The 26,191-nt window shown below is 38.1% G+C and overlaps 1 protein-coding gene across 1 annotated transcript; it reads left to right on the top strand.

Moving 5' to 3' along the window:
• The first annotated feature begins 959 nt into the window (after nucleotides 1-959).
• On the top strand, nucleotides 960-4,420 carry LOC136257700 (synaptotagmin-like protein 5). The gene is made up of 6 exons (XM_066050990.1): nucleotides 960-1,153; nucleotides 1,238-1,444; nucleotides 2,312-2,514; nucleotides 2,793-3,139; nucleotides 3,555-3,715; nucleotides 3,823-4,420. Exons 1-6 carry the CDS (start codon nucleotides 1,026-1,028, stop codon nucleotides 4,154-4,156), a joined length of 1,380 nt encoding a protein of 459 aa, XP_065907062.1. The 5' UTR covers nucleotides 960-1,025; the 3' UTR covers nucleotides 4,157-4,420.
• The last annotated feature ends 21,771 nt before the right edge of the window (nucleotides 4,421-26,191 follow it).

Here is a 26,191-nt window from a genome sequence, read left to right as displayed (position 1 = left end):
TTTGTTTATAAACTAAGGGATAGCTAAGTGCCTGGATTATGTGCATGGGTGTCCTCAAGTGTCCACATTAGCAGGTTACAGTGTAACATGGTTTGATTATCAACTGAGCAGGTGTCCTGACTTTACTAGCAGATACTTTAGGACTGTAACTAAGTGTATGGATCATGTAGGTGTTCTCAAGTGTCCACATTGAACAGGTTGTAGTGTAATACAGTACGGACAAGTTGGGACCAAGCAATAATGATTATCAAGGTCTCCTGATTATCCGAGGTATCCTGATTGTCAAGGTGTCCTGATTTTCCAGGTCAGTTTATGTACTAAGGGATACTTTGGGACCTTAACTAAGTGTCTGGATTATGTAAGTGTATCATGTTGGCAGCATCCATTGTGGCGCTGCCCTCCGTTTTCTAGATAATTATCTTTTACGTACCTCTTACCTATGAACACTTCAGTGTAGCAGTAAGCAATGCTGCCAACCAGCTGATTCTTACACATATAGCTGCACACATACATACTAGCAGCACTGTATTATTTATTATAGCTACAGTACAGTACAGCCGGTATAGCTGAGGAAAAACAGAATTACTGTAAAATTAGTGTAGCTAAGTAGCTACATTTATTTTGTGAATGGGCCTGCAAAAATAGGGCATGTGGCTACTCGCTCCCTGTCACACAACTGGTTATATCTCAATACTGGAAATGAATTTCTGAAGTGCTTAACTTGTGTTACAGAGCTAATTCAGTAGGTAGTTACAACCATTGAACTAAAAATTTTATGGCCATAGCTAGCACATGGCATAGAAAGTTATGAGTCATAAAATTTATTCATGTGATCAAATACCCTGTTGCAGGCCCAGTCACATGGTTGTACTGATGCATCCCAGCAACCTGGACATTTCTGTATACGAGCGTATGCAGCAATGGAAATTGCGTAATCGTTTTCCGCCAAATAAATAAAATATTTAGTCACGCGAACTGATCAGTGCACGTAAAACTGACCTTATATTGAAGATTGTTATTGCTCGATGTCGGACTGTGATAGTATTTCGCAGATAGTTCGCCTTATTTCCCTTACTAAGGAAGAAGAGGAAGCAATCCGTTCTGTGATAGAAGAAGAACTCCGACTTCAACAAGATGAAGATGATCGTCTCAAGTCAGTAATTTGGCACTGCCATCTTTGCGGTATCTAGCTGTATCGATGAATATGTTTAGCTATACATATCTTCTTACTCTACAGGCAGTTACGTGACGACATCGATAACTTGGAGAGGAAGTCTGAGGAGTACACAGACGATACGAGTTGCAGTTATTGTGGGGTACAGTTTGGCATGATCATGAACAGAGGAGCATCTTGTCCAATATGTGAAAAGCGAGTATGCAAACAACACCGTTTATATGGATCATCCAGCGACTCCTGGATGTGCACGTTGTGTGATATGCGCAAGTAAGTGACGTAGCCAGCTAGCTATAAATGTTGCATACACCAGTCACATGCATGCACGCATGATATATACGTAGCTAGCTATTATAGTTTGAAAGCTATAGTGTGACCAGACTGCTTTTCTATTGTCTTTTATCCCTAGCTACCCAATGTCTGTGATAAGTTGTCTGGACATGCAATGCTATTGTAATATGGTATACACCCTCGCTATATCTACATAACAGAGTATAGAAATTTATTAAGTGAATTATTTTTATCCTAGCTTGTACATGTTACCATTTTGCTTGGTTGCTGAATATTTTCATAACTAGCTATAGTAAAAGAAAGTTGCATTCTTAATGTTGTGAGTTATCTAGTTCAGCTAACTAACTAGTTCATAAAAACAAAATTTAAACTGCCTGCTTTTGCACATTGCTGTTTTGAGCAAAAGAAATAAATAATGTAACTTAATGGTTATGACTACATGCTATAATAACAAGCTGACGTGACATGAGAACAAACAGGTATTTATCAAAATCACTAGTTCAACAAGTGTCAGATTACACTGCTATGTACTCTCCCCTGCATATTTACTGTTGTGGTCTATACTGTACATAATTTACAAGGTGTGGGTTAATAACAAGAACCATTACTATGTAGTAGTTCAATACCACCTACATGTCTGCCATCAAAGTGTCCTTGACAGGTACAACCATTTATCTACAGGTGACTACCTCTTGTCTGATAGTACAATATCATTACAATTTTGCTAGTTAGCAGTTTTAATATTTGAATAGCTTCAGGTAAACTATACATAACATAACTAGTTCTCTTATCTGTATTATACTTGTTATTGTGTGTATTTACAATGTCTCATTGTTCCATGTACAGGAGATTACACATCAATGAAGAAGTATTAGATGCTTGTGTTGCTGATGTGTTTTATGTGTCATTTACTGATGAACTACAAGATTATAATGTAAAAGAACAACAATGTTTTGAACATTTACAACAAAGTAAAGAGAAACCACAACACCGACAAAGATCATTTGGAAGTAAACGACAGCAACGACAACAAAAAGTAGAAGGAAAAGGTGTGTACTGTGTGTGTACGTGTGTGTGTGTGTTTTATGTGTGTGTGTGCGTGTGTGTGTGTGTGTGTGTGTGTGTGTGTGTGTGTGTGTGTGTGTGTGTGTGTGTGTGTGTGTGTGTGTGGTGTGTGTGAGTGTGTGTGTGTGGTGTGTGTGAGTGTGTGTTGTGTGTGTGCGCATGTGTGTGTATCCATGCATCCATGCATGTATGGACTTGTGAATATCCAATGTTTACATGCTGTGTAGCATAGTGGTTTACATAATTATTTCATTCTCTTCAGGTAACCACACTACTGTCAGGTCACCAACTATTCCAAAACATCTTCATCAAACATCAACAACTAAAAAGCAACCACAGTCTACCATGTGTCTTAATAGTACTAAACCTAAAATAACAAACATTACCAAGTCTCTCTTGAGATCAAGCATTAAGTGTTCATCATCTTATAAGGGCAGTAATAGCCAGACAACCACACAGGAACATCCTGTTACTGATGATAAAGATGAAACTGACGTTGTTACTCAGGAAACCCCATCTCCTTTACAAGATGACAAGAAAAGTACCCTAGATAAGGAAGAGGATGAGCCGCTTCCCAAGAAGATTAATCATACAGGGAATGGCAAAAAGGTATGTAATGTGAAATGTGTAGTTTAAGTAAACAAGAGCCCATCAAGGCATTTATGGGCTCTTGATTAAACCATTGCACTATGTCAACATGGTGATCAACATGGTGATCAACATGGTGATCAACATGGTGATCAGTCAACATGGTGATCACAATGATCGCACTAGCAAATAGTTTTATTTCAAAGGGTAAATGTGTTAACTAGTACAGAGGTGGAACTTTTAACTGTTTTCTGTTTTGTTATGAAGCAAGGCAAAAGAGGAACTGTGTTTTGGCCAATACATCGAATTAGACATCATTTTTTACATTCCATGTTTTTCATATCAGGTTGTGTATATTTATTGTATGTTCAAAACAGCTAGTTTTATTGTAGTGGTAGTAATTGTATTAATATTGTACTGCTCATATGTTTCATAGGCTAAAAAACTGGTACACATCGGAGAACTGAGAGTGATGATACAGTTTGCACCTGAAACTAGCAAGTCAGCGAAGGAGAAAGGAAGAGGTAGTCTTAATGTCTGGATCCAACAAGCTAGAGGGTTACAAACATCTTGTGATCAAGGAACATACCTGCAATGGTCAGTTGTTATGTTAATCCTCCGTTGTGTACCATAGGCAGTTGTAATAGTTACAATATTGTTGTAACGTAAATAACATGTACATAACTAGCATGTTTTATTTGTAGCACTGTGCTTCCTCGAGGAAAATATGAGAAGTTCAAGTCAGCAGTGGTCCAGTGTGGCAGTAACCCAACGTACAATACAATGTACCAGTTTGACAGAGTGACAAATGTGGAGTTATCTTATGATAGAGTACTGGAGATCACAATATGGGAACCACATCGTAACAGTAATGAATTTGTAGGTGGTGTTAGACTTGGACCCAAGCCACAACCTGGTAACAAGAACAAGTGGATGGATAGTGTTGGGAGTGAAGTTAGCCAATGGGAGATGATGATGGCTGATCCCAACCAGTGGATTGATGCATGGCATCCTCTACGATGTTTGATAAGGAGATAAAACCTTATTTCTGCCCATATATGGTTGACAATGTGTGCTGTGTGCGCAAGATGTATTCTCCAAGTATACATGATGAGATATAATTTGTTTGACTGTGTCCTGACTAGTGTGTGTGTGTGTGTATGTGTAAACTGTACAATAATAACAGTTGTAGTTGTTGTTGTATAACATTTTCTTTGTACACAGCATTAAATTTGCAGCTGTTTTTTTTAGAATGAAAAATACAACTATGATAACTGGTTGACATTATACAATTATGATGAATTCACTGAAATTACACAAAATACAATAGATGAATTTCATAATAAGGAATTTTAAACCATTTCCCCTAGAAACCTGAATTTTACATTATTTTGTAGGTGTGAATGTCAAACGTAATGCCTCCAATATTTAAAAGGATAGCGTATATAGGTCATGAGATAAGACATTTTAAAGTTTGCAGTTTTCCCATACATTATCTATGGAACAGTTGCCCCTTCTGGGCAATCACATGGATAATGTATGGGAAAATCACAAATTTCAAAATGTCATATCTCATGATCTATATACTCGATCAGTTTAACATTTGGAGAGGTTAATTGTGAGATTCACACCTACAAATAATGTTAAATTGAGAAATGAAATTAATTGAACTTTGTCGTTTTCCCACACATTATTTATGTGATTTCCCAGAAGGGGCAACTGTTACCCCCTCTCATAGACAATGTATGGAAAATAACAAACTTTAAAATGTTATATCTCATGACCTATAGATGCTATCCTTTTAAAATTTGGAGATGTTACTATAGACATTTACCCCTACATATATTGTAAAATTCCGGTTGCTAGGGGCAACGTTTGTTGTTATGAAATTCATCCATTATGCTCAGGGTTATGCATGGTTCAGATGGCATTACATGCAACAGCACAAAGAAGTGATGAGATGTGTATAGAACACATGTGATAGATTTAGAGTATAGAACCTTTGGAGTGTAGAGGTAACCCCCAGGTGCTGTATAGCCTTGGGGGATGGTCGATAAGTATAGCAAGACATGACTGGCCACAGTAAAATTCTAATAAGAATTTGCACTTGCTTTGGCAGAACAATGGTGGGATGCTTACTCTTAAACCATCCTCCACAGTATTGTTATTTTGCTTGCTTACATTATGCATACACCTGTATCTATATAGTATTATGTATATGAGAAAAGCATTCCAAGACCCCCCTCCATCAATTCCACCTAAGGTTAAATTTCATTATTACATTATAATGATGTGTTGTAGGGTTTGCCAGCTTGTTACTGCTGCTGATCTTTCCATTGGACAATCTACATCATCATTAGAGCATGGGCTTGTCATCAGATGTAACACTGTGCATGACCGGATTTACGAAAAGGTACCTTTTACACACATTTACATTTCAATGAGCAAAATGTTATAACAGTTGACTCCTCACACTGATTAAGCTACTTATTGCGTAAAGCTGTAGCTAGATACTGTAGCTATATTCATTGAAAATTTCAGACAGTTATATGCTATGATAAAAAGTTATGAAGTTTCAAAGTTCAAAAATTGGTCAAATTTTGTACACATAAAGGTAACTTTTTGTAAATCCAGTCACATAATATAGATGTGTCAGCAAGGAGGATTATTAGTTACTCAGTTATCACATAGTCTAGCAAAACAATTTTCAGGCTACAACCACCTTGTTAACATCATGAGGAATGGAATCATATGCTCAATAACCAGCCTGACATTATGGACTTATTGTCTGGTCACTATAAAGAAACTAAGGAAGTAGTTGAGGGTGTACATTGATCCTGCTGCTAGACTGACTTTGAGATGTTGTTTGAGGCCTAGGGCTACTGGTACTCATTGACGCATGCTGCACTGGTGACACCAATTTGATGTGATATGATTCCCCAAAGCCTCTTCAGTGTACAGCTCTATGAAATCTGCTGATGATGAATGGCCAGGGATCTATCTCGGTCACCCCTACTGCTTTACACACCATTATGATCTTGTTGACCGGCCACAATGGCTCACGATTTCACTGTTGACAAACTGACACACATTTTTTCATTGTTTTGACTCGCAATTGATTACCAGTTGATAAACATGAAATGGGTTTCTATACATCTGCTGATCATGATGTGTGTATGGGTTGACATACATAGAATTGCAGAATCCATTGTGAAATTATACAGCTATGCAATCCCATCATCATTCACTATCAGGAAATACTAATTTAATTCATGGGAGTTGGAGACTGTTGAGGCTGGAGCTAACAGGAAAGATGTACTATACATATCACCATACCTTCAAGCATTGTTGTGGTTTTTAAAATATCACTGAGTATTATTTGGTGCATTTGTAGATGTGATGTGTTATGAAAAGCTTTTGGAATTGCCAATAAAAATGATGTAGCCAGTTGCACATAGAACATATATACAGCACCATTCATACTTATAGGGTTTGAATGAGTTGAGAGAAAGAAACTGTTTATTCTTCTTGTTTGTTTCTTATATACACTGATCATAACCTGTATGACAGCTGTAGTATGTGAGTTGCAAGCTGTCATATAGCCGGCTGTGAATCATTATTGTGAATCATTAGAGTCCACATTACCATTCCAGAGATCCATTAGAGTCCAAATTCCATCCCTGTGTTCCATTAGAGACCCCAGTTATCTATTCTCTCATTTTGTGGCTTCTCAGTGATCCTTCTCCTGTTGACACATATATAGTTGTAATTTATCTTTCCCCTAAACTACACATTCACATTTATTCCAGTAATCCAGTCCCATTGGCAATACCAAGCAATTTTCAAACTGTATATATATATCCATTCAGCAAATATAATCCAAATGATATGTGCTGTTAAGATTGTGGTTTGTGCCAACAAGCTTAATTTATGCATTTTCTTCATACATGGCCAGATCTGACAACACCAGTCTTATATCCAAGTTGATAACCATTAACTTCACACACACTTTGTTGTAGTCATAATTGTAGCTACTCACCAACTATTGTTTTTGCCTAATACTTTGACAGTACATTTATTGCACTGTACATGAACTTTTCACAGTATGCATAAACATATTTGATGCAGCTGTGGTTATGTGATTACTTTCAGCTAAACAGTTTCATATATGAACACCCATGTAATGTGATAGTTACAATTGAGTTTGTGTATTTTATATCTATTTTATAGCTACAGCAGAAAGATTCTAAATATAGATCACATCAGTGTTGTTAAGCAGATCTGAATACTCCTTGGATGCACAGCATTCATCTGTAAGCGACATAAAGTGCTGTGAGTGTTTTAAGGTTTTCTGTATAGCTGTGATGGACAATACCTTATATGAACATAAGTGCAACAATTGATATGTATAAACACACACATACACCTTCGAATATAGAACTGCGTAGTCCAAAATGTTTTCTTTCTTGCTTAGTCAGCAATGTATCTAGAGGGATTTTTTCCTTACTATGGCCCCTTTACTGTTTCACCTTATTAGCTATAAGTCATTTAAGTCTCAGCCCTTGTAATCGTTGTTAGGTTAGGTAATCCTAAGGCTGCAGCTCATGTTGCTGTCAGACCTTCAGTGCTGGTCACTACATGGCCAATGGCCAAAGCTAATGGATGAACTTCATGCTGATTCATTTCGTTGGTTACAGAATGCTCATCTTAAACCAGTAGCTGAATCTTTGCTTATTGCAGCACAGGACCAGGCATTAAACACCAATTGGCTGAGCTTCCACATCCTGAGAACCTCAAGTAGTGAATTTTGCAGAAGGTGTAAGATGTATCCTGAGACAATTGATTCATGTTGCCCAGTCATTGTACAGTCTGTTTATTTAGATCGTCATAATGCAGTGGCCTCGGCAGTTCACTGGAGTCTTTGTGCCCTTTTTGAATTTCCCCGATGTGAACAGTGGTGGCAACACCAGCCAGACCCTGTTCTGGATAATGATGAGTACAAATTGTTGTACGATTTCAATATTTTTACAGACATAAGAATTTCAGCTAAAAGGCCTGATTTAGTTTGTGTTGATAAACACTCAGGTTGTACAAGACTCATTGTGTTATGGACAGGCACGTCATTGATAAACACAAGGAGAATTATTAGTGTCTGCCAATTGGTGAAGATCATCCTTTTGAAAACAGTAACCATCTTAAGGAGGCATTTTGGACTCCCAAGTTTAGAGTCAGTTAATCATTAACCCATGTATTGTGTTTATGGTGTAAAATTGTCATAATAATATAATACTATAAATTTAATGCATTCATAGCACCTTGAATCTCTCTTTGAATAACAAGTATGCATTTGTAGATCATCTATCATGAGCAATATTGTTCAAACAATGAAAACATTACTATCACTAGTACTAGCTAGCACTGAGTAGCACACATAATGCATATTATATGCTACATACATATATACATAATATATATGTGTGTAGTCATGTACACAACAAATGTGGCTCAAAACCAGTTTTATATCCTTTACAATTATGACCTACCTTCTCAATAAGTTAGCAGCTTACAACTTGGTCAGCTTAAAGTTCATCAAAGGTATGAAAAGTTGGGTGTTACCAAACTTGGATATCTGGAAGACTATAATACTGGATTTGTCAGACTGGGTCACAAATGTGACACCTAATAACAGACAACAATGAACAAGTTAGTTCAGTAACCGGATGTACATACATTCTTATCCCTTATATTAGTGGTGTGATGTAACATCTACAAGGTGTAGTTTCTATATTAATTGTGCTGATGTTGTACTATACACACAGCTTACTAGTACTTCAGAACCAATAAGTTGAGGGTTATGATGTTGTCAATGTTTCTTAGAATTACTCTACTTCTTGTAATTGAATCCTTATCTAACACTGCTTGAAGTATCTTAGTTTACTACAGTGGTATATCCCCAGTATATGGAACAGTTAATTGTTTGTTATTTTAGTAGTTTTTCAGTAAACCCACATTCACTGATGTTTTACTGAGAGTTTAAAACTTAGTAAAATAATTATGTTCCATATACTTAAGTTTACTAACACTTTACTATCAGTATAACTACAGTAAGGCATCTTAACAAATTAGTAAACTAAGAACCTTCAAGCAGTGTAAAATGCAGTGTTGATGCTATCTACCATAACTCCTCCTCCTCTCTACTGCCATAAAGTTTGTGATGGCTTCTTACTCTAAAGGTAATAACTCATTCCCTTAATTAGTTAAGCCCTTAAGCTTCCTTCTGTTGACCAACACTAATGAGTCTCCAACTTTAGAACCAGAAGTAGTAAATGATTTAATAATGGGACAATGTATACTGTCCACTATTGAGGCATGTACATGCTCAACCAAAAAAACTAAAGAGAGGTATATACAATAAACTGTTTAGTGGGTCTTATCTGGTCAATGTTAAAGATAATACCAGCTATACTATACAGTATAATCAGCAGCAATAGCTGGAGGAGAGTGTCTTAATGGTGGACTGGGAAGTATTCTAGGAAACATTAACCAATAATCACATATATCATTGTTTACTCTAAATTACAAGTGTCTATACACCTGACATGGCCACATGTGTAATCATGTGTGTACACTAATATGGTTAGGTACACGTGCATGATGTAGAATGATTAGTAATAGTTGACATGTTATACATAATGTGTTTCAGAACTATCAACAAGCCTCACAGTTGGCACATCACTAGGACTGATAGTGAAGCAAACTGAGGTCCTTGCACACAGAAAACAAGACGCAATTGAGAAAAGGTACATAATCCAGAACCATTGGTGTATTATTGTATTTACATATCACTATCCCACAAACATGGGCAGAGCCCATATAAGTTGTTTACTATGAGCCTAGGAGCCTAGTTTGAACAAAGCCGGTAACCTAAACGGAAAATAAGACAAATGCCTGCAAAAGCTGAATCAGATAAAGAGCTTGATCCACAGGCTTCCCAGATTGCAGCCAAGTGCCACATTCAAGAACTAAGTAGGGAGATGTTGTTTTTACACACACTACACACACACAGACACCACTCACACACACACACACAATACACACCACGCACCCACACACACCACACAAATACACACAAATACACACTACATACACACACACAAATGCACACTACACACACACACACACACGCACACTATACACACATATTACAGACACAATGCACAGACACACAGACACACAGACACAGACACATTCAAATACGCATATGTAACACACAGACACACACACAGACACACACACAGTGACACACAGAGACACAGAGACACAGACACAGACACACACAGACACACACACAGACACACACACAGACACACACACACAGACACACAGACATACACACACACACACAGACACACACAGACACAGACACAGACACACACACACACACACACACAAACACACACACACAAATATGCATACGTAACACACACACAATGCATGCAACACTCAAACACACAAGCGCATCTGTCATGTGTAGTCATGTCTATCCAGTAACATCAGTGTTCTTGGTCAAGAAACTAAGCAGTATGTATACCATGTCTCATGTAGCCATGGTAGCCAAAGCCCCAACTGAATCTCATCCATACATTATATGTGACACAGATAGACTGCTTCACAAGTTTAACACCATCAAGTCCTCAGCTGGATAGGTTAGGCCAATGTTCCATCCACTTAACTATGCTCTCATGCATGCATGTACGTACACTTGTAGCACACAGTCATTACACACATCAACACAAACAGTGCATTTACTACCAGAGAACACACTCTGCATGCACTTTGCAACAAAAAATAGCTATATATGAAGTACAAGATACAATCACATACAGCTATGTGCTGCCATGAGCTGACAAAGCACAAATGTTTATCCCACTATAACCCAGATGCAAGAAGGATAATGTATAGCAAGGAGTGAGTATTTTGACATTGACGCTTTGCTGAATGCACTGAAAAATTCTATATTGACCAGGTGGTGACTGGACAACATGTAATGTAGTTACTTACAACTGTACTATAGTAGTTAAGCTGTGAACAAATGAGAAGTGTACCTTGTAATGTACAGGTATTTAGTCACTTTGTTTATACAGCATCAAAAATAACACTTTTTGGTATTGAAAAATCTTTTATCTTAGAGGGGGCAACATCATGCACATCAGGAGGTATTCACATGCAATAGGTGTGGTGTAGAGGCAGTTATGTGGAAGGTGACTACCAGACTGTATAAGAAAATAAGTGTTCAAATGAATATAAATATTGTTGTATATTGTTGTGTCATAGCCAATGCAGAATCCCTTTTGTATTAGATGATTTAGTATGTATAAATGTTGAGTTTCCAGGAATTATGCTCTTCCACTAACACTATTTTCACATGGACACTCAAAAGTGAGTTCAACTCTGGTTGAGTAAACCCACAAGCAAGCATCATGCAGATGATGGTATTCATTGAGTGATAATTATCTTCTAAGCACTTTATTATGTATTCACAAAAACCACAACTTGCTTTTACTTTGCAGACCTGAGTTCAACCTGGGTTGAGCCCTACTGCTTTGTAGGGTGAATTGAAGAACTCATTTATGACTTCGAGGTTCAACCCAGGTTAAGAAGCACCTCATATAAATGCATTAACTGGATTGAATGTGGTGTTTAAAGTGACCATATGAAAAAGGTGTAAGTAGTTTCTTATTATAGAAGCTGTTGCTATACTAATCAGAATCACAATCAGTTCTGCTCAGCCTCACATTTAGCTAATTTGCAGCTATCATATTGCAGTGTGACACATACATAATGACATACGATAAAGTCAAATGAATCTTCAATGTGAATATATGGGTAGACTGGAAGACCTGTGTTCTAAACAGGTTCTATTAAAGACTTAACTTGGAGAGCAACCAGTTCTATTTCTATACAGGACGGCTTTAACATGTCTTGTAAACCATGGAATGTACCCAAATTGACAATGTAACTAGCTATGACCACACACACACGCACGCACGCACGCCACGCACGCACGCACGTACACACGCACGCACACACACACCACTCAACTCCACTCATACAAGTACATATACATGTTATTAAGAGTTTAGCTATAATGTGGTAGGATTAATTATACACATGCAGTTAGTACGTAAGTGAAACCATTTTAGTTGAACTGTTGCAATGCTGTACACATTTTCATAAAGATGTACAAATGGTACAAAGTTCATTAAGACGTAATAAATTATTGTGGTCCTATGTGTATAATTACCTGTGTTACTATCAATTACACATGTACAGGTAGGCATGTAGCATTTGCATCATTACAAGCTATTCATGATGTTCATTGTGTATAGTTGTTATAGATTAAGATGCCTCTATGTATTTGCATTAGTTGTCCATTATCTAATGATATAATGGCTTGTTAGGACTTCACTAGTGAGATAGCATCTTCCTTTAACATGCCAAGGTCAGAATTCTGCTTGTATGTAATTGTATGTGTAGTGCCATTTGTTTGACCACACACCCCTGATGTATTCAATTTGAACCATTATCAACCTGGATATCAGTTGGTGGTTAATCTCAGCCAAGGCTTTGAAAGCACATGCAGGAAACTGTATTCATATTTTGATCTGGAAATCATTCCAAGAACATTATAGTAACTTTGCACAACTGTGGGAGGTTGTTACATGGCTGCTAAAAGTGGTTTCTGATCAAGTTCTTGAACTGATGAAATATACTTCAGTTGGATTGAAGGTAAATATTATGGAGTGGTACATAGGTAAGGTTTGTTTATAGCAACCTAAATAAGTAATTATATTGGAATGGTAAACTGTTTGTAGCTACACAGGTGAAACACAAAGAATGAAGTTATCACATTACACTTAATGGATTATTCTGACCATGATGTCACAGATTAAGTGATACAACTAATTGACAGTCTTTCAAGTAGCTGGTCCATTAACTGGCTCTCTGACAACCAACATATTTAAAATGCTAATTTGTAGCCATAGAAATACAATGCTGCAATTCAAAGGATTCTATTGTCGATAAACCTAACACTCCTAGACACAACATTATGACAATTGGATATCCTGTACTTCAGTTCTTGTTGCATTAGGTGGGTTCAACTCTGGTTCAGTAATTATCCAACGTTCTATATGCCAACTTTCAATTTCCATAATTAATATTTAATTTTGTCGCATAATTATGCACCAAAATGTGTAACTCACTTTGCAACCATTTCATCTGAGTTCTAGTCACCATACTCCATTGTAGGGTTGGACTCACTTATGGTTTCAGGGTCTCATCAAATTGTTGTTGTTTATTCCCACCCAGGTGGTACAAAATATTTTATGGGTGCTCTCATCACATGTGGCAACAATATCAGGATATTAGTGGAGTTGATTTCAATGATGTAAAGATAATCTAATCAACAACAGCCAAGCTGTAAAAAAAGGTGCGGCCCCCAAAAAGGCCATGGTGAAAAAAGATGTGAAATCCAAGGTGGCGGCCAAGAAATGGCTGTGATGGTAGGTTAATGGTTACATTTTAATAACGACGATTCAGGTGAATTTGGTGCCAAGACCAAGTGGCACAAAATTCACCTGAATTGTCGTTATTAAAATGTAACCATTAACCTACCATCACAGCCATTTCTTGGCCGCCACCTTGGATTTCACATCTTTTTTCACCATGGCCTTTTTGGGGGCCACACCTTTTTTTACAGCTTGGCTGTTTTTGATTAGATATCACTTCTTTTTGTATTTGTATACTGCAAAGCCGGCCTATGGCTGGCTTTGGGGGCTTTTTTTAACCCATGTGTTTTTTTCTTTACCACAGGAAGAAGAAAAGAACTTAAAGAAGATTTGTAATACTTCAATTATTTTTGATTTTATTAGAAATTATACAAATTATATACATATATTTATTACACGCCCATTATTCCCCACAGGATATTTTTTTGCAGCTGATCTCTCTACTGGGTGACTTGAAATGTAGCTGAACTATATACAGGATGGTTTCTTTGTAGCTGAACTCTCTACAAGGTGACCTCTTCTAGCTGGTCTCTCTACACGGTGATTTGTTTGCAGCTAAACTCTCTACATGGTGGTTTCTTTGTAGCTGAACTCTCTACATGATGGTTTCTTTGTAGCTGAACTCTCTATAAGGTGACTTCATCTAGCTGAACTCTCTACAGGGTGATTTTTTGCCGCTGAACTCTCTACAGGGAGATTTGTTTGCAGCTGAACTGTCTACATGATGGTTTCTTTGTAGCTGAACTCTCTACAAGGTGATTTCGTCCAGCTGATCTCTCTACGGGGTGATTTGTTTCTAGCTGAACTCTCTACAGGTGATTTGTTTGCAGCTAAACTCTCTACATGGTGGTTTTTTGTAGCTGAACTCCCTACATGATGGTTTCTTTGTAGCTGAACTCTCTACAAGGTAACTTCTTCTCTACAGGGTGATTTGTTGTAGTTGAATTCTCTACAAGGTGGTTTGTTTGAGGCTGAACTCTCTACATGGCGGTTTCTTTGTAGCTGAACTCTCTACAGAGTGATTTGTTTGCAGCTGAACTCTCTACATGATGGTTTCTTTGTAACTGAACACTCTACAAGGTGACTTCTTCTAGCTGATCTTTCTACAGGGTGAATTGTTTGTAGCTGAACTATCTACAAGGTAACTTCTTCTAGCTGATCTCTCTACAGGGTGATTTGTTTGTAACTGAACTCTCTACATGATGGTTTCTTTGTAGCTGAACTCTCTACAAGGTGACTTCTTCTAGCTGATCCCTCTACAGGGGGATTTATTTGTAGCTGAATTCTCTACAAGTGATTTATTTGCAGCTGAACTCTTTATGTGGTGGTTTCTTTGTAGCTGAACTCTCTACAAGGTGACCTCTTCTAGCTGATCTCTCTACAGGGTGATTTGTTTCTAGCTGAACTCTCTACAGGGTGATTTGTTTCTAGCTGAACTCTCTACAGGTGATTTTTTGCAGCTAAACACTCTACATGGTGATTTCTTTGTAGCTGAACTCTGTACATGATGGTTTCTTTGTAGCTGAACTCTTTACAAGGTGACTTCTTCTAGCTGATCTTTCTACCGGGTGATTTGTTTGCAGCTGAACTCTCTACATGGTGGTTTCTTTGTTGCTGAACTCTCTACAAGGTGAATTCTTTTACCTGATCTCTCTACAGGGTAATTTGTTTATAACTGAACTCTGTACAAGGTGCGTTTTTGTGGGTGATCTCACTGCAGGTTGATTTGTTTGTAGCTGAACTCACTAAAGGGTGATTTGCTTGTAGCTGATCTCCTTGCATTGTATCTAGTTCCTAGCTGATCTCTCTACATGGTGATTTGTTTGTAGCTGATCTCTCTACAAGTTGATTTGTGTGTAGCTGATCTCTCTGCAGGTTGATTAATTTGTAGCCGATCTCTCTACAGTGTAATTTGTTTGTAGCTGAACTGTCTATAAGGTGATTTGTTTATAGCTGATCTCTCTACAAGTTGATTTGTGTGTAGCTGATCTTTCTACAGGTTGATTTGTTTGTAGCTGATCTCTCTACAGGGTAATTTGTTTGTAGCCGAACTCTGTACAAGGTGCTTTTTTGTAGGTGATCTCACTGCAGGCTGATTTGTTTGTAGCTGAACTCACTAAAGGGTGATTTGCTTGTAGCTGAACTGCTTACATTGTGTCTAGTTTCTAGCTGATCTCTCTACAGGGTGATTTGTTTGTAGCTAATCTCTCTACATGTTGATTTGAGTGTAGCTGATCTCTCTGCAGGTTGATTAATTTGTAGCCGATCTTTCTACAGGGTAATTTGTTTGTAGCTGAACTGTCTATAAGGTGATTTGTTTGTAGCTGATCTCTCTGCAGGTTGATTTGTTTTAGCTGAACTCTCTACAGGCTGATTTACTTGTAGCTGGACTCCTTACATTGTGTCTAGTTTCTAGCTGATCTCTCTACAGGTTGATTTGTTTGTAGCCGATCTCTCTACAGGGTAATTTGTTTGTAGCTGAACTCTCTATAAGGTGATTTGTTTGCAGCTGAACTCTCTACATGGTGGTTTCTTTGTTGCTGAACTCTCTACAGGGTGTTTTGCTTGTAACTGAACTCTCTGCAGGGTGATTTGTTTCTAGCTTATCTCTCTACAGGTTGATTTGTGTGTAACTGGTCTCTCTACAAGCTGATTTGTTTGTAGCTGATCTCTCTGCAGGTTGATTTGTTTGTAGCTGATCTCTCTACAAGTTGATTTGTTTGTTGCTGATCACTCTAAAAGTTGATTTGTGTGTAGCTGAACTCTCTGCAAAGTGTTTTGTTTGTAGCTGACCTCTCTTCAGGGTGATTTGTTTCTCTCTACAGGGTGATTTTTTGTAGCTGACCTCTCTTCAGGGTGATTTGTTTCTAGCTGATTGCTCTACAGGTTGATTTGTTTGTAGATGAACTCTCTATAGGGTAATTTGCTTGTAGCTGAACTCCTTACATTGTGTCTAGTTTGTAGCTGATCTCTCTACAGGGTGATTTGTTTGTAGCTGACCTCTATACAAGTTGATGTGTGTGTAGCTGATCTCTCTGCAAGGTGATTTGTTTGTAGCCGATCTTTCTACAAGGTAATTTGTTTGTAGCTGAACTATCTATAAGGTGATTTGTTTGAAGCTGATCTCTCTGCAGATTGATTTGTTTTAGCTGAACTCTCTACAGGGTGATTTGTTTCTAGCTTATCTCTCTACAGGTTGATTTGTGTGTAACTGATCTCTCTACAAGCTGATTTGTTTGTAGCTGATCTCTCTGCAGGTTGATTTGTTTCTAGATGATTTCTCTACAGGTTGATTTGTTTGTTGCTGATCACTATAAAGGTTGATTTGTTTGTAGCTGAACTCTCTGCAAAGTGTTTTGTTTGCAGTTGATCTCTCTACAAGATGATTTTTTGTAGCTGACCTCTCTTCAGGGTGATTTGTTTCTATATAGCTGATATCTCTACAGGGTGATTTTTTGTAGCTGACCTCTCTTCAGGGTGATTTGTTTCTAGCTGATCGCTCTACAGGTTGGTTTGTTTGTAGCTGAACTCTCTACAGGGTGATTTGCTTGTAGCTGAACTCCTTACATTGTGTCTAGTTTCTAGCTGATCTCTCTACAGGGTGATTTGTTTGTAGCTGATCTCTCTACAAGTTGATTTGTGTGTAGCTGATCTCTCTGCAGGTTGATTTGTTTTAGCTGAACTCTCTACAGGGTTTTTTATTTTTTTATTTATTTAATTTTGCTGTGAAAACTTCACAAACAGAAGAATATACACAGATATAATATAATAAATAATGTTAGCTATTGATTGCAAAATAATAGTTACGTAGCAGAGATTTGAATATGTCAGTGTTTTCCGTTTCAAAGATGTAGCGAGGTAGTACGTTCCATTGCCTTGATGTTGATGGTATAAAGGAGTATTTGTAGGTGTCAGTGTTACAAAATGGTTAGATAAGTCTGAACATATGGCATGATCTGGTCTGTAGCTGGTACTGTGATGTCTGTAGATGAAACTCAGGTATGTATTCAGGTGGTAAATAGACATTTTGTTTAAGAATGTTGTATAGCATAGTTAAGGAGAGCTGTTCTCTTCGAGACTCTAGTGATTCCCACTTAAGTTCATTAACCATCTGTGTTACACTAGCATGATAGGAGTATATACCTTTGACATATCGTGCAGCACACCTCTGAACTTTTTCTAAAGCGATCTTGTCAGTTGTTAAATGAGGGTTCCAGACTGTAGTTGCATATTCAAGTTTAGGGCATACTAGGCTAAGGTAGGCTCTCTCTCTAAGGTGAATAGATGATGTCCTCAAGTTACGCTTTAGCAAACCAAGCATCTGATTTGCTTTGGAGGTGATAGATTGGATATGTAGGTGCCACTTCAAATCACTCTGAATAATGATGCCTAAATATTTGTAATGTTCAACAGGTGAGAGGAGATGATTGTGTAGTCTGTAGGGAGTAATGATTTTATTTCTTCTAGGATGTAAAACAGTCATGGTAAAGCACTTTGATACATTTAGTCTCATCAGCCATCTCTGCTGCCATTCTTGTAATGCACATAAATCTTCTTGTAACCTCTCAGCATCTTCAGGGGTACGGATAGCCCTATATATTATACAGTCATCAGCGAAAAGTTTAATAGAACTATGTAAAATGGATTCCGGTAGATCATTGATATAGATGGAGAAAAGAGTAGGGCCAAGGACTGTGCCTTGAGGGACACCAGACAGTACTGGGCATCTGGGAAATGAAATACCATCTAGCACAACACACTGCATTCGATGATTCAAAAATGAGGAGATCCAGTTTTTCAAATTTCCTCTAATGCCATACCAGTCTAATTTGTACAGCAGACGTTGGTGTGGTACTGTGTCGAAAGCCTTCGCAAAGTCAGTGAAGATAAAGGGTGATTTGCTTGTAGCTGAACTCCTTACATTGTGTCTAGTTTCTAGCTGATCTCTCTACAGGGTAATTTGTTTGTAGCTGAACTGTCTATAAGGTGATTTGTTTGTAGCTGATCTCTCTGCAGGTTGATTTGTTTTAGCTGAACTCTCTACAGGGTGATTTGTTTGTAGCTGAACTCTCTACAGGGTGATTTGTTTGTAGCTGAACTCTCTATAAGGTGATTTGTTTGTAGCTGATCTCTCTGCAGGTTGATTTGTTTTAGCTGAACCCTCTACAGGGTGATTGCTTGTAGCTGAACTCCTTACATTGTGTCTAGTTTCTAGTTGATGTCTCTACAGGGTGATTTTTTGTAGCTGAACTTTCTACAGGGTGATTTGTTTCTAGCTTATCTCTCTACAGGTAGATTTGTGTTGATTTGTTCATTGCTGATCGCTCTAAAGTTTGATTTGTTGTAGCTGAACACTCTGCAAAGTGTTTTATTTGTAGCTGATCTCTCTACAGGGTAATTTGTTTGTAGCTGAACTCTCTCCACAGTGACTTGTGTGTAGCTGAATTGTGTGTAGCTGAATTCTCTAGAGAGTGACTTAATTTTAGCTGAATTCTCTACAGGGTGCATGACTTGTTTATAGCTGAACTTTCTTCAGTGTGACTTGTAATGTTCTGAATCTCTATAGTGATATATTTGCTTAACTCTCTACATGGTGACTTGCTTCTTGCTGAACTGTCTATAAGATTAACTGTTTGCAGCTGAACTCCCTACAGAATAACTTGTGATGTAATAAAATTCTATAATGGAGTAAATAAATTAGCCGAATGCTCTATTAGGGTGACTGTTCTATTAGAGTATCTCGATCTCGCATTTGCTACACGGAGTTGGCTTTAGAATCATAACTCAGTGGTTTGTAATCCGATTCTTCTGTACTACTGCAAGGACTTTCTATGAAGATTATTCCAGCTGTACACCGATTTTCAGCTCATTGCTCTAAGTGGTTTGCCTAGTAGGCGTGAAAACTAATACTTTTTTATTCCTAAAAATCGATCGCGTAATTGTGACACAGGTTGGGTTTTGTGTCATATCTCCATGGTCTTTATCTCGATTCCTTTCAAACCACCAAAAGGCACTCCTACGATGGTTACTCCATCTACATAGCAATTTTCAACTCATTCCATGGAGCGGTTTACCCTGTAGGCGTGACAACAAATCGATCTTGTTTTACGCGAATAATCGGTCATAACTCCTGAACCATTCATCGGATTTGTACCAAATGTGATGCTAGGATTCGCCATTGGACTCCTTTTCTGTGTGCCAAATTTCATGGCGATCGGAGTACGCGTTTGCTTGTTATAGCAATTTTTGCAAGTGTGCGAAAAGACGAAGAAGAAGGAAAAAAAAAAACGAAGAAAAAAATGAAACTTTGGCAGCTCGTATCTCGGAAATGGCTTGAGCGATTTCCTTCACATTTGGAATGTAGACTCCCCTGACTGGCGGACAACTGTGTAGCAAAGTTGGTTCCAATCGGATAAGTGATAACTGAGATACAAAGGTGTGAAAATGACGTTTTCGTTCTTATTATTATTATTATTATTATTATTATTATCAAATTTACCACAATGGAAGGCATACACAAAAGGCAAAGCCTGTACAAGGTGTCAGCCACAAAAAAGAACACTACAACTACAAAAATATACAACAAACAAATAATTACAAAACTGCACAACAATACAAAAACATCAATTAAAACACACATAATGGTATAATGAATGCCGGAAGGATTTTGGATTTGGATCATTGAGGATGGTTAATGGTACAGAATTCCACAGAAAGACAGTGTTAACAAAGAACGAGTAACGGCGAGAGTTGATGGTTGACTGTGGTGGGTTTATTGACAAGTGATGACTTCTAGTAGATGAAATTGAATTAAATTTACAGTGACAATTAAACTTGATGGATGTACGTTGGTGATAAATATTATGGAGGAAAGAAATAGAAAGGTACTGACGTCTTGATTCAAGGGTAGGGAGATTTAGCTGAGAGCAGCAATCACTTGAAGATACAGTCCATGAATTGGTCCGTGGACTCCAGCGACTACCACAAATCCAACGTGCTGCCCTATTTTGCAAAGATTCAAGCAATTTAATATCTCCCTTGGTATGTGGAGACCACACAACAGCAGCATACTCCAGAGTTGGGCATACAACTGCTTTGTACGCCGCACACTTGGCCACACAGCTGCATCCAAACATTGAACGCCTTAAACAGTTTAAGGACTTGGTGGCCTTATTAATCGCATACCTGCAGTGCTTGGACCAACTCAATTTACCATCAACTAGCACACCAAGGTATTTGACAGGATTGTTCCACAAAATTGATTGACCATTAATATAATAAGTGAAATTAACAGGTTTCCGTTTGTTTGTGATGGCCAGTGCTTCACATTTCACAATATTTAATTTCAGCTGCCAACAATTCGTCCAGTTGGAAATTGCAGTCAAATCATCTTGAAGAGCAGAACATTCCTGTTGGGTATTAGCTGGGGCATAAAGCAATACATCATCAGCAAAAAGTTTAATTTTAGAGTTCTTTACGACAGAGTCTAGATCATTAACATACAACAAGAACAAGAGAGGGCCTAACACAGTTCCCTGGGGAACCCCAGAAGTAACATTGGCCCAATCAGAATACGCACCATTGATCACCACTCTTTGTTTTCTGTATGTGAGAAAAGATCTTAGCCATGACAGCACCTTTCCATTTATTCCCAAAGAACTCAGCTTTAGAAGAAGGCATTCGTGCGGCACTGAATCAAAAGCCTTGGAAAAATCCAGTAACAAGCAGTGAATAGTACTTCGTTGCTCCAGGCCCAGAGACCAATCGTCAACAGCTTCAGTCAAAAGTGTTACAGTAGATCTCTTGTTCCGAAAACCAGATTGTGAAGGACTGAGCAGATGGTGGTGTTCCAAGGCAGAAACTAAATGACGATGTATTATACGCTCAAAAACTTTCATTATCACTGAAGTAAGACTAATCGGTCGATAATTACAGGGATTATGTTTATCATTACGCTTGTGTATAGGGACAATGTTGCCAGAGACCCAGTCAAAAGGGAGAATGCCAGTTGATAATGATTTGTTAAACAGATTGCAGAGAGGAACACAAATAAAATCAGCAGCAGTTTTTAATAGAAAAGGAGTAATGTTATCAGGACCACAGGCTTTGCTAATATTGAGTCGGCTCAGTTCAGTGTGGACTTCATCTGGTGTAATTTGGATTGAGTCAATAATGGTTGGATGCGGAGAGTCAGGAATTAACGAATCAAGATTTGAAGTATTTTCTTTAGTAAAAACGGAGCAAAAATATTGATTGAATAATGATGCTTTGTCAAGATCTTTTGTAACTGTATTACCAGAGTCATGAAGTGGAGGGATGGGGTTACGATAGCCTTTCACTGTATTAATCCACCTCCAGAATTGCTTAGGGTTAGAATGACTCTGTTGACAAACTAAATTAGAATGATTTATGGTGTCCTGACGACATTTCAAACGAACCAAGTTACTGATAGATTTGTACTTCTTTAGTGTGACTGAGCTACCTGAACGCTTGTATTCACGATAAAGTTGCTTCTTCTTATGAATTAATTTGATGGTAGACTCTGAGAACCAATGCTTTGTCTTTCACTTATTCCATCGAACAGTAGGAACAACATAATTGACAGCTGAGAAAAACAAGTCTTTCCATTGTGACCAGGACAGCTCAATATCATCACTATCGTAGTCAATAATGTCCCAACAGACACGAGATAGAACTTCTTTCAAGTCATCAATATTAGCAGCCTTATAGTTATACAACACTCGCTTAACAGTGGTTTGCTTAGGCATGGTGGCAGATAGATTAAACTGGACAGCATCATGATCACATCCAGGAAGGCTGTCAACAACTTCCACTGATGAGACAAGATCTGGATGGGTTGTAAGTAACAAATCAAGGATATTATCACCTCTAGTAGAACAAGACACAAGTTGAGCACAAAAATTATCACAAACAAGTTGACATAGACAATCAGTAACTGGTGATTTAACTTTTGGTGACATAGTTATCCAGTCCATATCTGGAACATTGAAATCTCCACAAATGACAACCGGTAGGGAACTACAAGCAGCTGCAAGTGCAGAATGCAGTGATTGCAAGGAATCTACTGTAGCTGTAGGTGGTCGATAGTAGATCACTAAATTTATAACACCACGCTTCCTGTCAATATACTCACGGGACACACTACGGTGTGTCTTGATACATATATAGGTATAGAACTGCATACAAATATGATCAATATGTATGTACATTATTTGTGTGTGGGTTTAGCTGGCTGTAGAGATCATACCCATGCATGAGTATCATAATAGTGTTCTGATTATCAAGGTAGGTGTCCTAGCTACATTTGTTTATAAACTAAGGGATAGCTAAGTGCCTGGATTATGTGCATGGGTGTCCTCAAGTGTCCACATTAGCAGGTTACAGTGTAACATGGTTTGATTATCAACTGAGCAGGCGTCCTGACTTTACTAGCAGATACTTTAGGACTGTAACTAAGTGTATGGATCATGTAGGTGTTCTCAAGTGCCCACATTGAACAGGTTGTAGTGTAATACAGTACGGACAAGTTGGGATCAAGCAATAATGATTATCAAGGTCTCCTGATTATCGAGGTATCCTGATTGTCAAGGTGTCCTGATTTTCCAGGTCAGTTTATGTACTAAGGGATACTTTGGGACCTTAACTAAGTGTCTGGATTATGTAAGTGTATCATGTTGGCAGTATCCAGTGTGGCACCGCCGGTTTCTAGATAATTATCTTTTACGTACCTCTTACCTATGAACACTTCAGTGTAGCAGTAAGCAATGCTGCCAACCAGCTGATTCTTACACATATAGCTGCACACATACATACTAGCAGCACTGTATTATTTATTATAGCTACAGTACAGTACAGCCGGTATAGCTGAGGAAAAACAGAATTACTGTAGAATTAGTGTAGCTAAGTAGCTACATTTATTTTGTGAATGGGCCTGCAAAAATAGGGCATGTGGCTACTCGCTCCCTGTCACACAACTGGTTATATCTCAATACTAGAAATGAATTTCTGAAGTGCTTAACTTGTGTTACAGAGCTAATTCAGTAGGTAGTTACAACCATTGAACTAAAAATTTTATGGCCATAGCTAGCACATGGCATAGAAAGTTATGAGTCATAAAATTTATTCATGTGATCAAATACCCTGTTGCAGGCCCAGTCACATGGTTGTACTGATGCATCCCAGCAACCTGGACATTTCTGTATACGAGCGTATGTAGCCATGGAAATTGCGTAATCGTTTTCCGCCAAATAAATAAACGCTGTGCCTAGAGTCACGGCACCGTGACTGGTGCTAAAGTCACGGCGCAGTCAACCAGAATTCACACAGTAGTTTATTTATTTATTTATTTATTATTTATTATTATTGATTAGCAAAACCCATTGGGTAAATCGCTAATGTACAAAAACAAAATTTTAGTGTCTATGCATTTTGCAAACAGTTCTTGAAAGTAAGTAAGTCTATATTGTCAAGATCTTCCATATCTAAATTGTTCCAGTCTGGTATTGATCTTGGTAAGAAAGAGTTACTATATCGATTTGTTCTGGCATACAACTGTAATAGCTTCAAGGGATGGTTTGCCCTGGTTGTATGAAGGTAAGTTTTTGTTGTGTTTGAGGCGAGCTAGGGTTGGCAGAGTCTAGTATTCCCCGAGCATTCGACTTTAGGGCACGCGCCTAGTAGTATTCCCCGAGCATTCAACTTTAGGGGACGCGCCTGGTAGTATGCCCCGAGCATTCGACTTTAGGGGATGCGCCTTGTACTTTAGAGTTAGGGTTCAGGTTCAGGTTTAGTTTCTTCTTTATTGGTGTTATTTATATAGGCTTCTTCATGAATGACATATATAAGGTACAAACTAAGGGAGTAGGGTAGCTGGAACCGCAGTGATAGAGTAAAGTATCAATTATCGGACAATATGATGTTCGGACAGCTGCCATTCACTTCCTGGGAATCCTGCAGCTTTGGTTATTGTACCAAAAGGTAGGCTACACCAAGCAATAATTATCCTCCAATAATCAGCTTTGCATGATTAAAAGCTTAAGAGTTACAGCCAATAGTATGCTTAGTCCGATAAAATCTATGCTCGGATAAAACTATCAGTTGTCGGACTTTGATTTTTACTACCAGTAACCAATGTCCAATTTATTTCAAATTTGTATGCAATATACCTGTACTCATTAGCTATTAATGGCCAAAAAATGATTTCGCTATCTTTAGCATAGAGGGAGTACGAGCCTCCCAATTTTTAGCGGTATTGTCGGACGCCCTCCGCTTTAATTTAGCCATGCCCACCAACAGAGTTCATGCTTTTTGCAACAAATGCACCAGTGCTAAACCACAGAAGAAGGTAAATAAATATCTTTCAAGAGTAGAGGTGCGTTTTAAAGTTGATATTCAGGATATTTCTATTGGAACGCAGTATTTTTGGCTCCTAAATGAAGGAGATGCACGCTAGGTGGAAAAATGAAATTACGAGGCACAACTTTCTGACCAACCACATTTGTTAGTCTTGGTGCCTCAATCGCGAATACCACCTAGAAATGAAAAGATGTTCCATTTTCTACCTTCTATGGATGCACAAAGCAACATTTTCATCCTTTTTGTTTCACCCATATAAGGTAGAGAAAGAAAAGCCTTTCAATTTCCGTGACAGTATTTGTGATAGGACACCAAGACTAGCATATGTAGGTGGTCAGAAGGTGGTTTTGCATAACTTCATTTTTCCACCTTGCGCGCATCTCCTTCATTTAGGAGCCAAAAATACTGCGTTCCAATGGAAATATCCTGAATATCAACTTTAAAGCACACCTCTACTCTTAAGAGATATTTATTTACCTTCTTCTGTGGTTTAGCACTGGTGCATTTGTTGCAAAAGCATACAAACTCTGTTGGTGGGCATGGCTAAATTAAAGCGGAGGGCGTCCGACAATACCGCTAAAAATTGGGAGGCTCGTACTCCCTCTATGCTAAAGATAGCGAAATCATTTTTTGGCCATTAATAGCTAATGAGTACAGGTATATTGCATACAAATTTGAAATAAATTGGACATTATTTACTGGTAGTGAAAATCAAAGTCCGACAACTGATAGTTTTATCCGAGCATAGATTTTATCGGACTAAGCATACTGTTGACTGTAACTCTTAAGCTTTTAATCACACAAAGCTGATTGTTGGAGGATAATTATTGCTTATTGTGGCCTACCTTTCGGTACAATAACCTAAGCTGCAGGATTTCCAGGAAGTGAGTGGCAGCTGTCCGAACATCATCTTGTCCGATAATTGATACTTTACTCTACACTGGTAGAGCGCTGGGCTAGAGTATGGGACGTCCTGGGTTCGATCCTCGCTTTAGCCAAACTTCTTTTTTTTCGTTTTCTTAGGTTTTTTTTGTCTAAGTTTTTTTTTATTCACGTGATTGCCGTGACTCTAGGCACAGCGATAAACAAAATATTTAGTCACGCGAACTGATCAGTGCACGTAAAA

Source organism: Dysidea avara, chromosome 6 (assembly GCF_963678975.1).
Source record: "Dysidea avara chromosome 6, odDysAvar1.4, whole genome shotgun sequence".
NCBI lineage: Eukaryota > Metazoa > Porifera > Demospongiae > Dictyoceratida > Dysideidae > Dysidea > Dysidea avara.
This window is presented reverse-complemented; position numbering and strand designations above follow the sequence as displayed.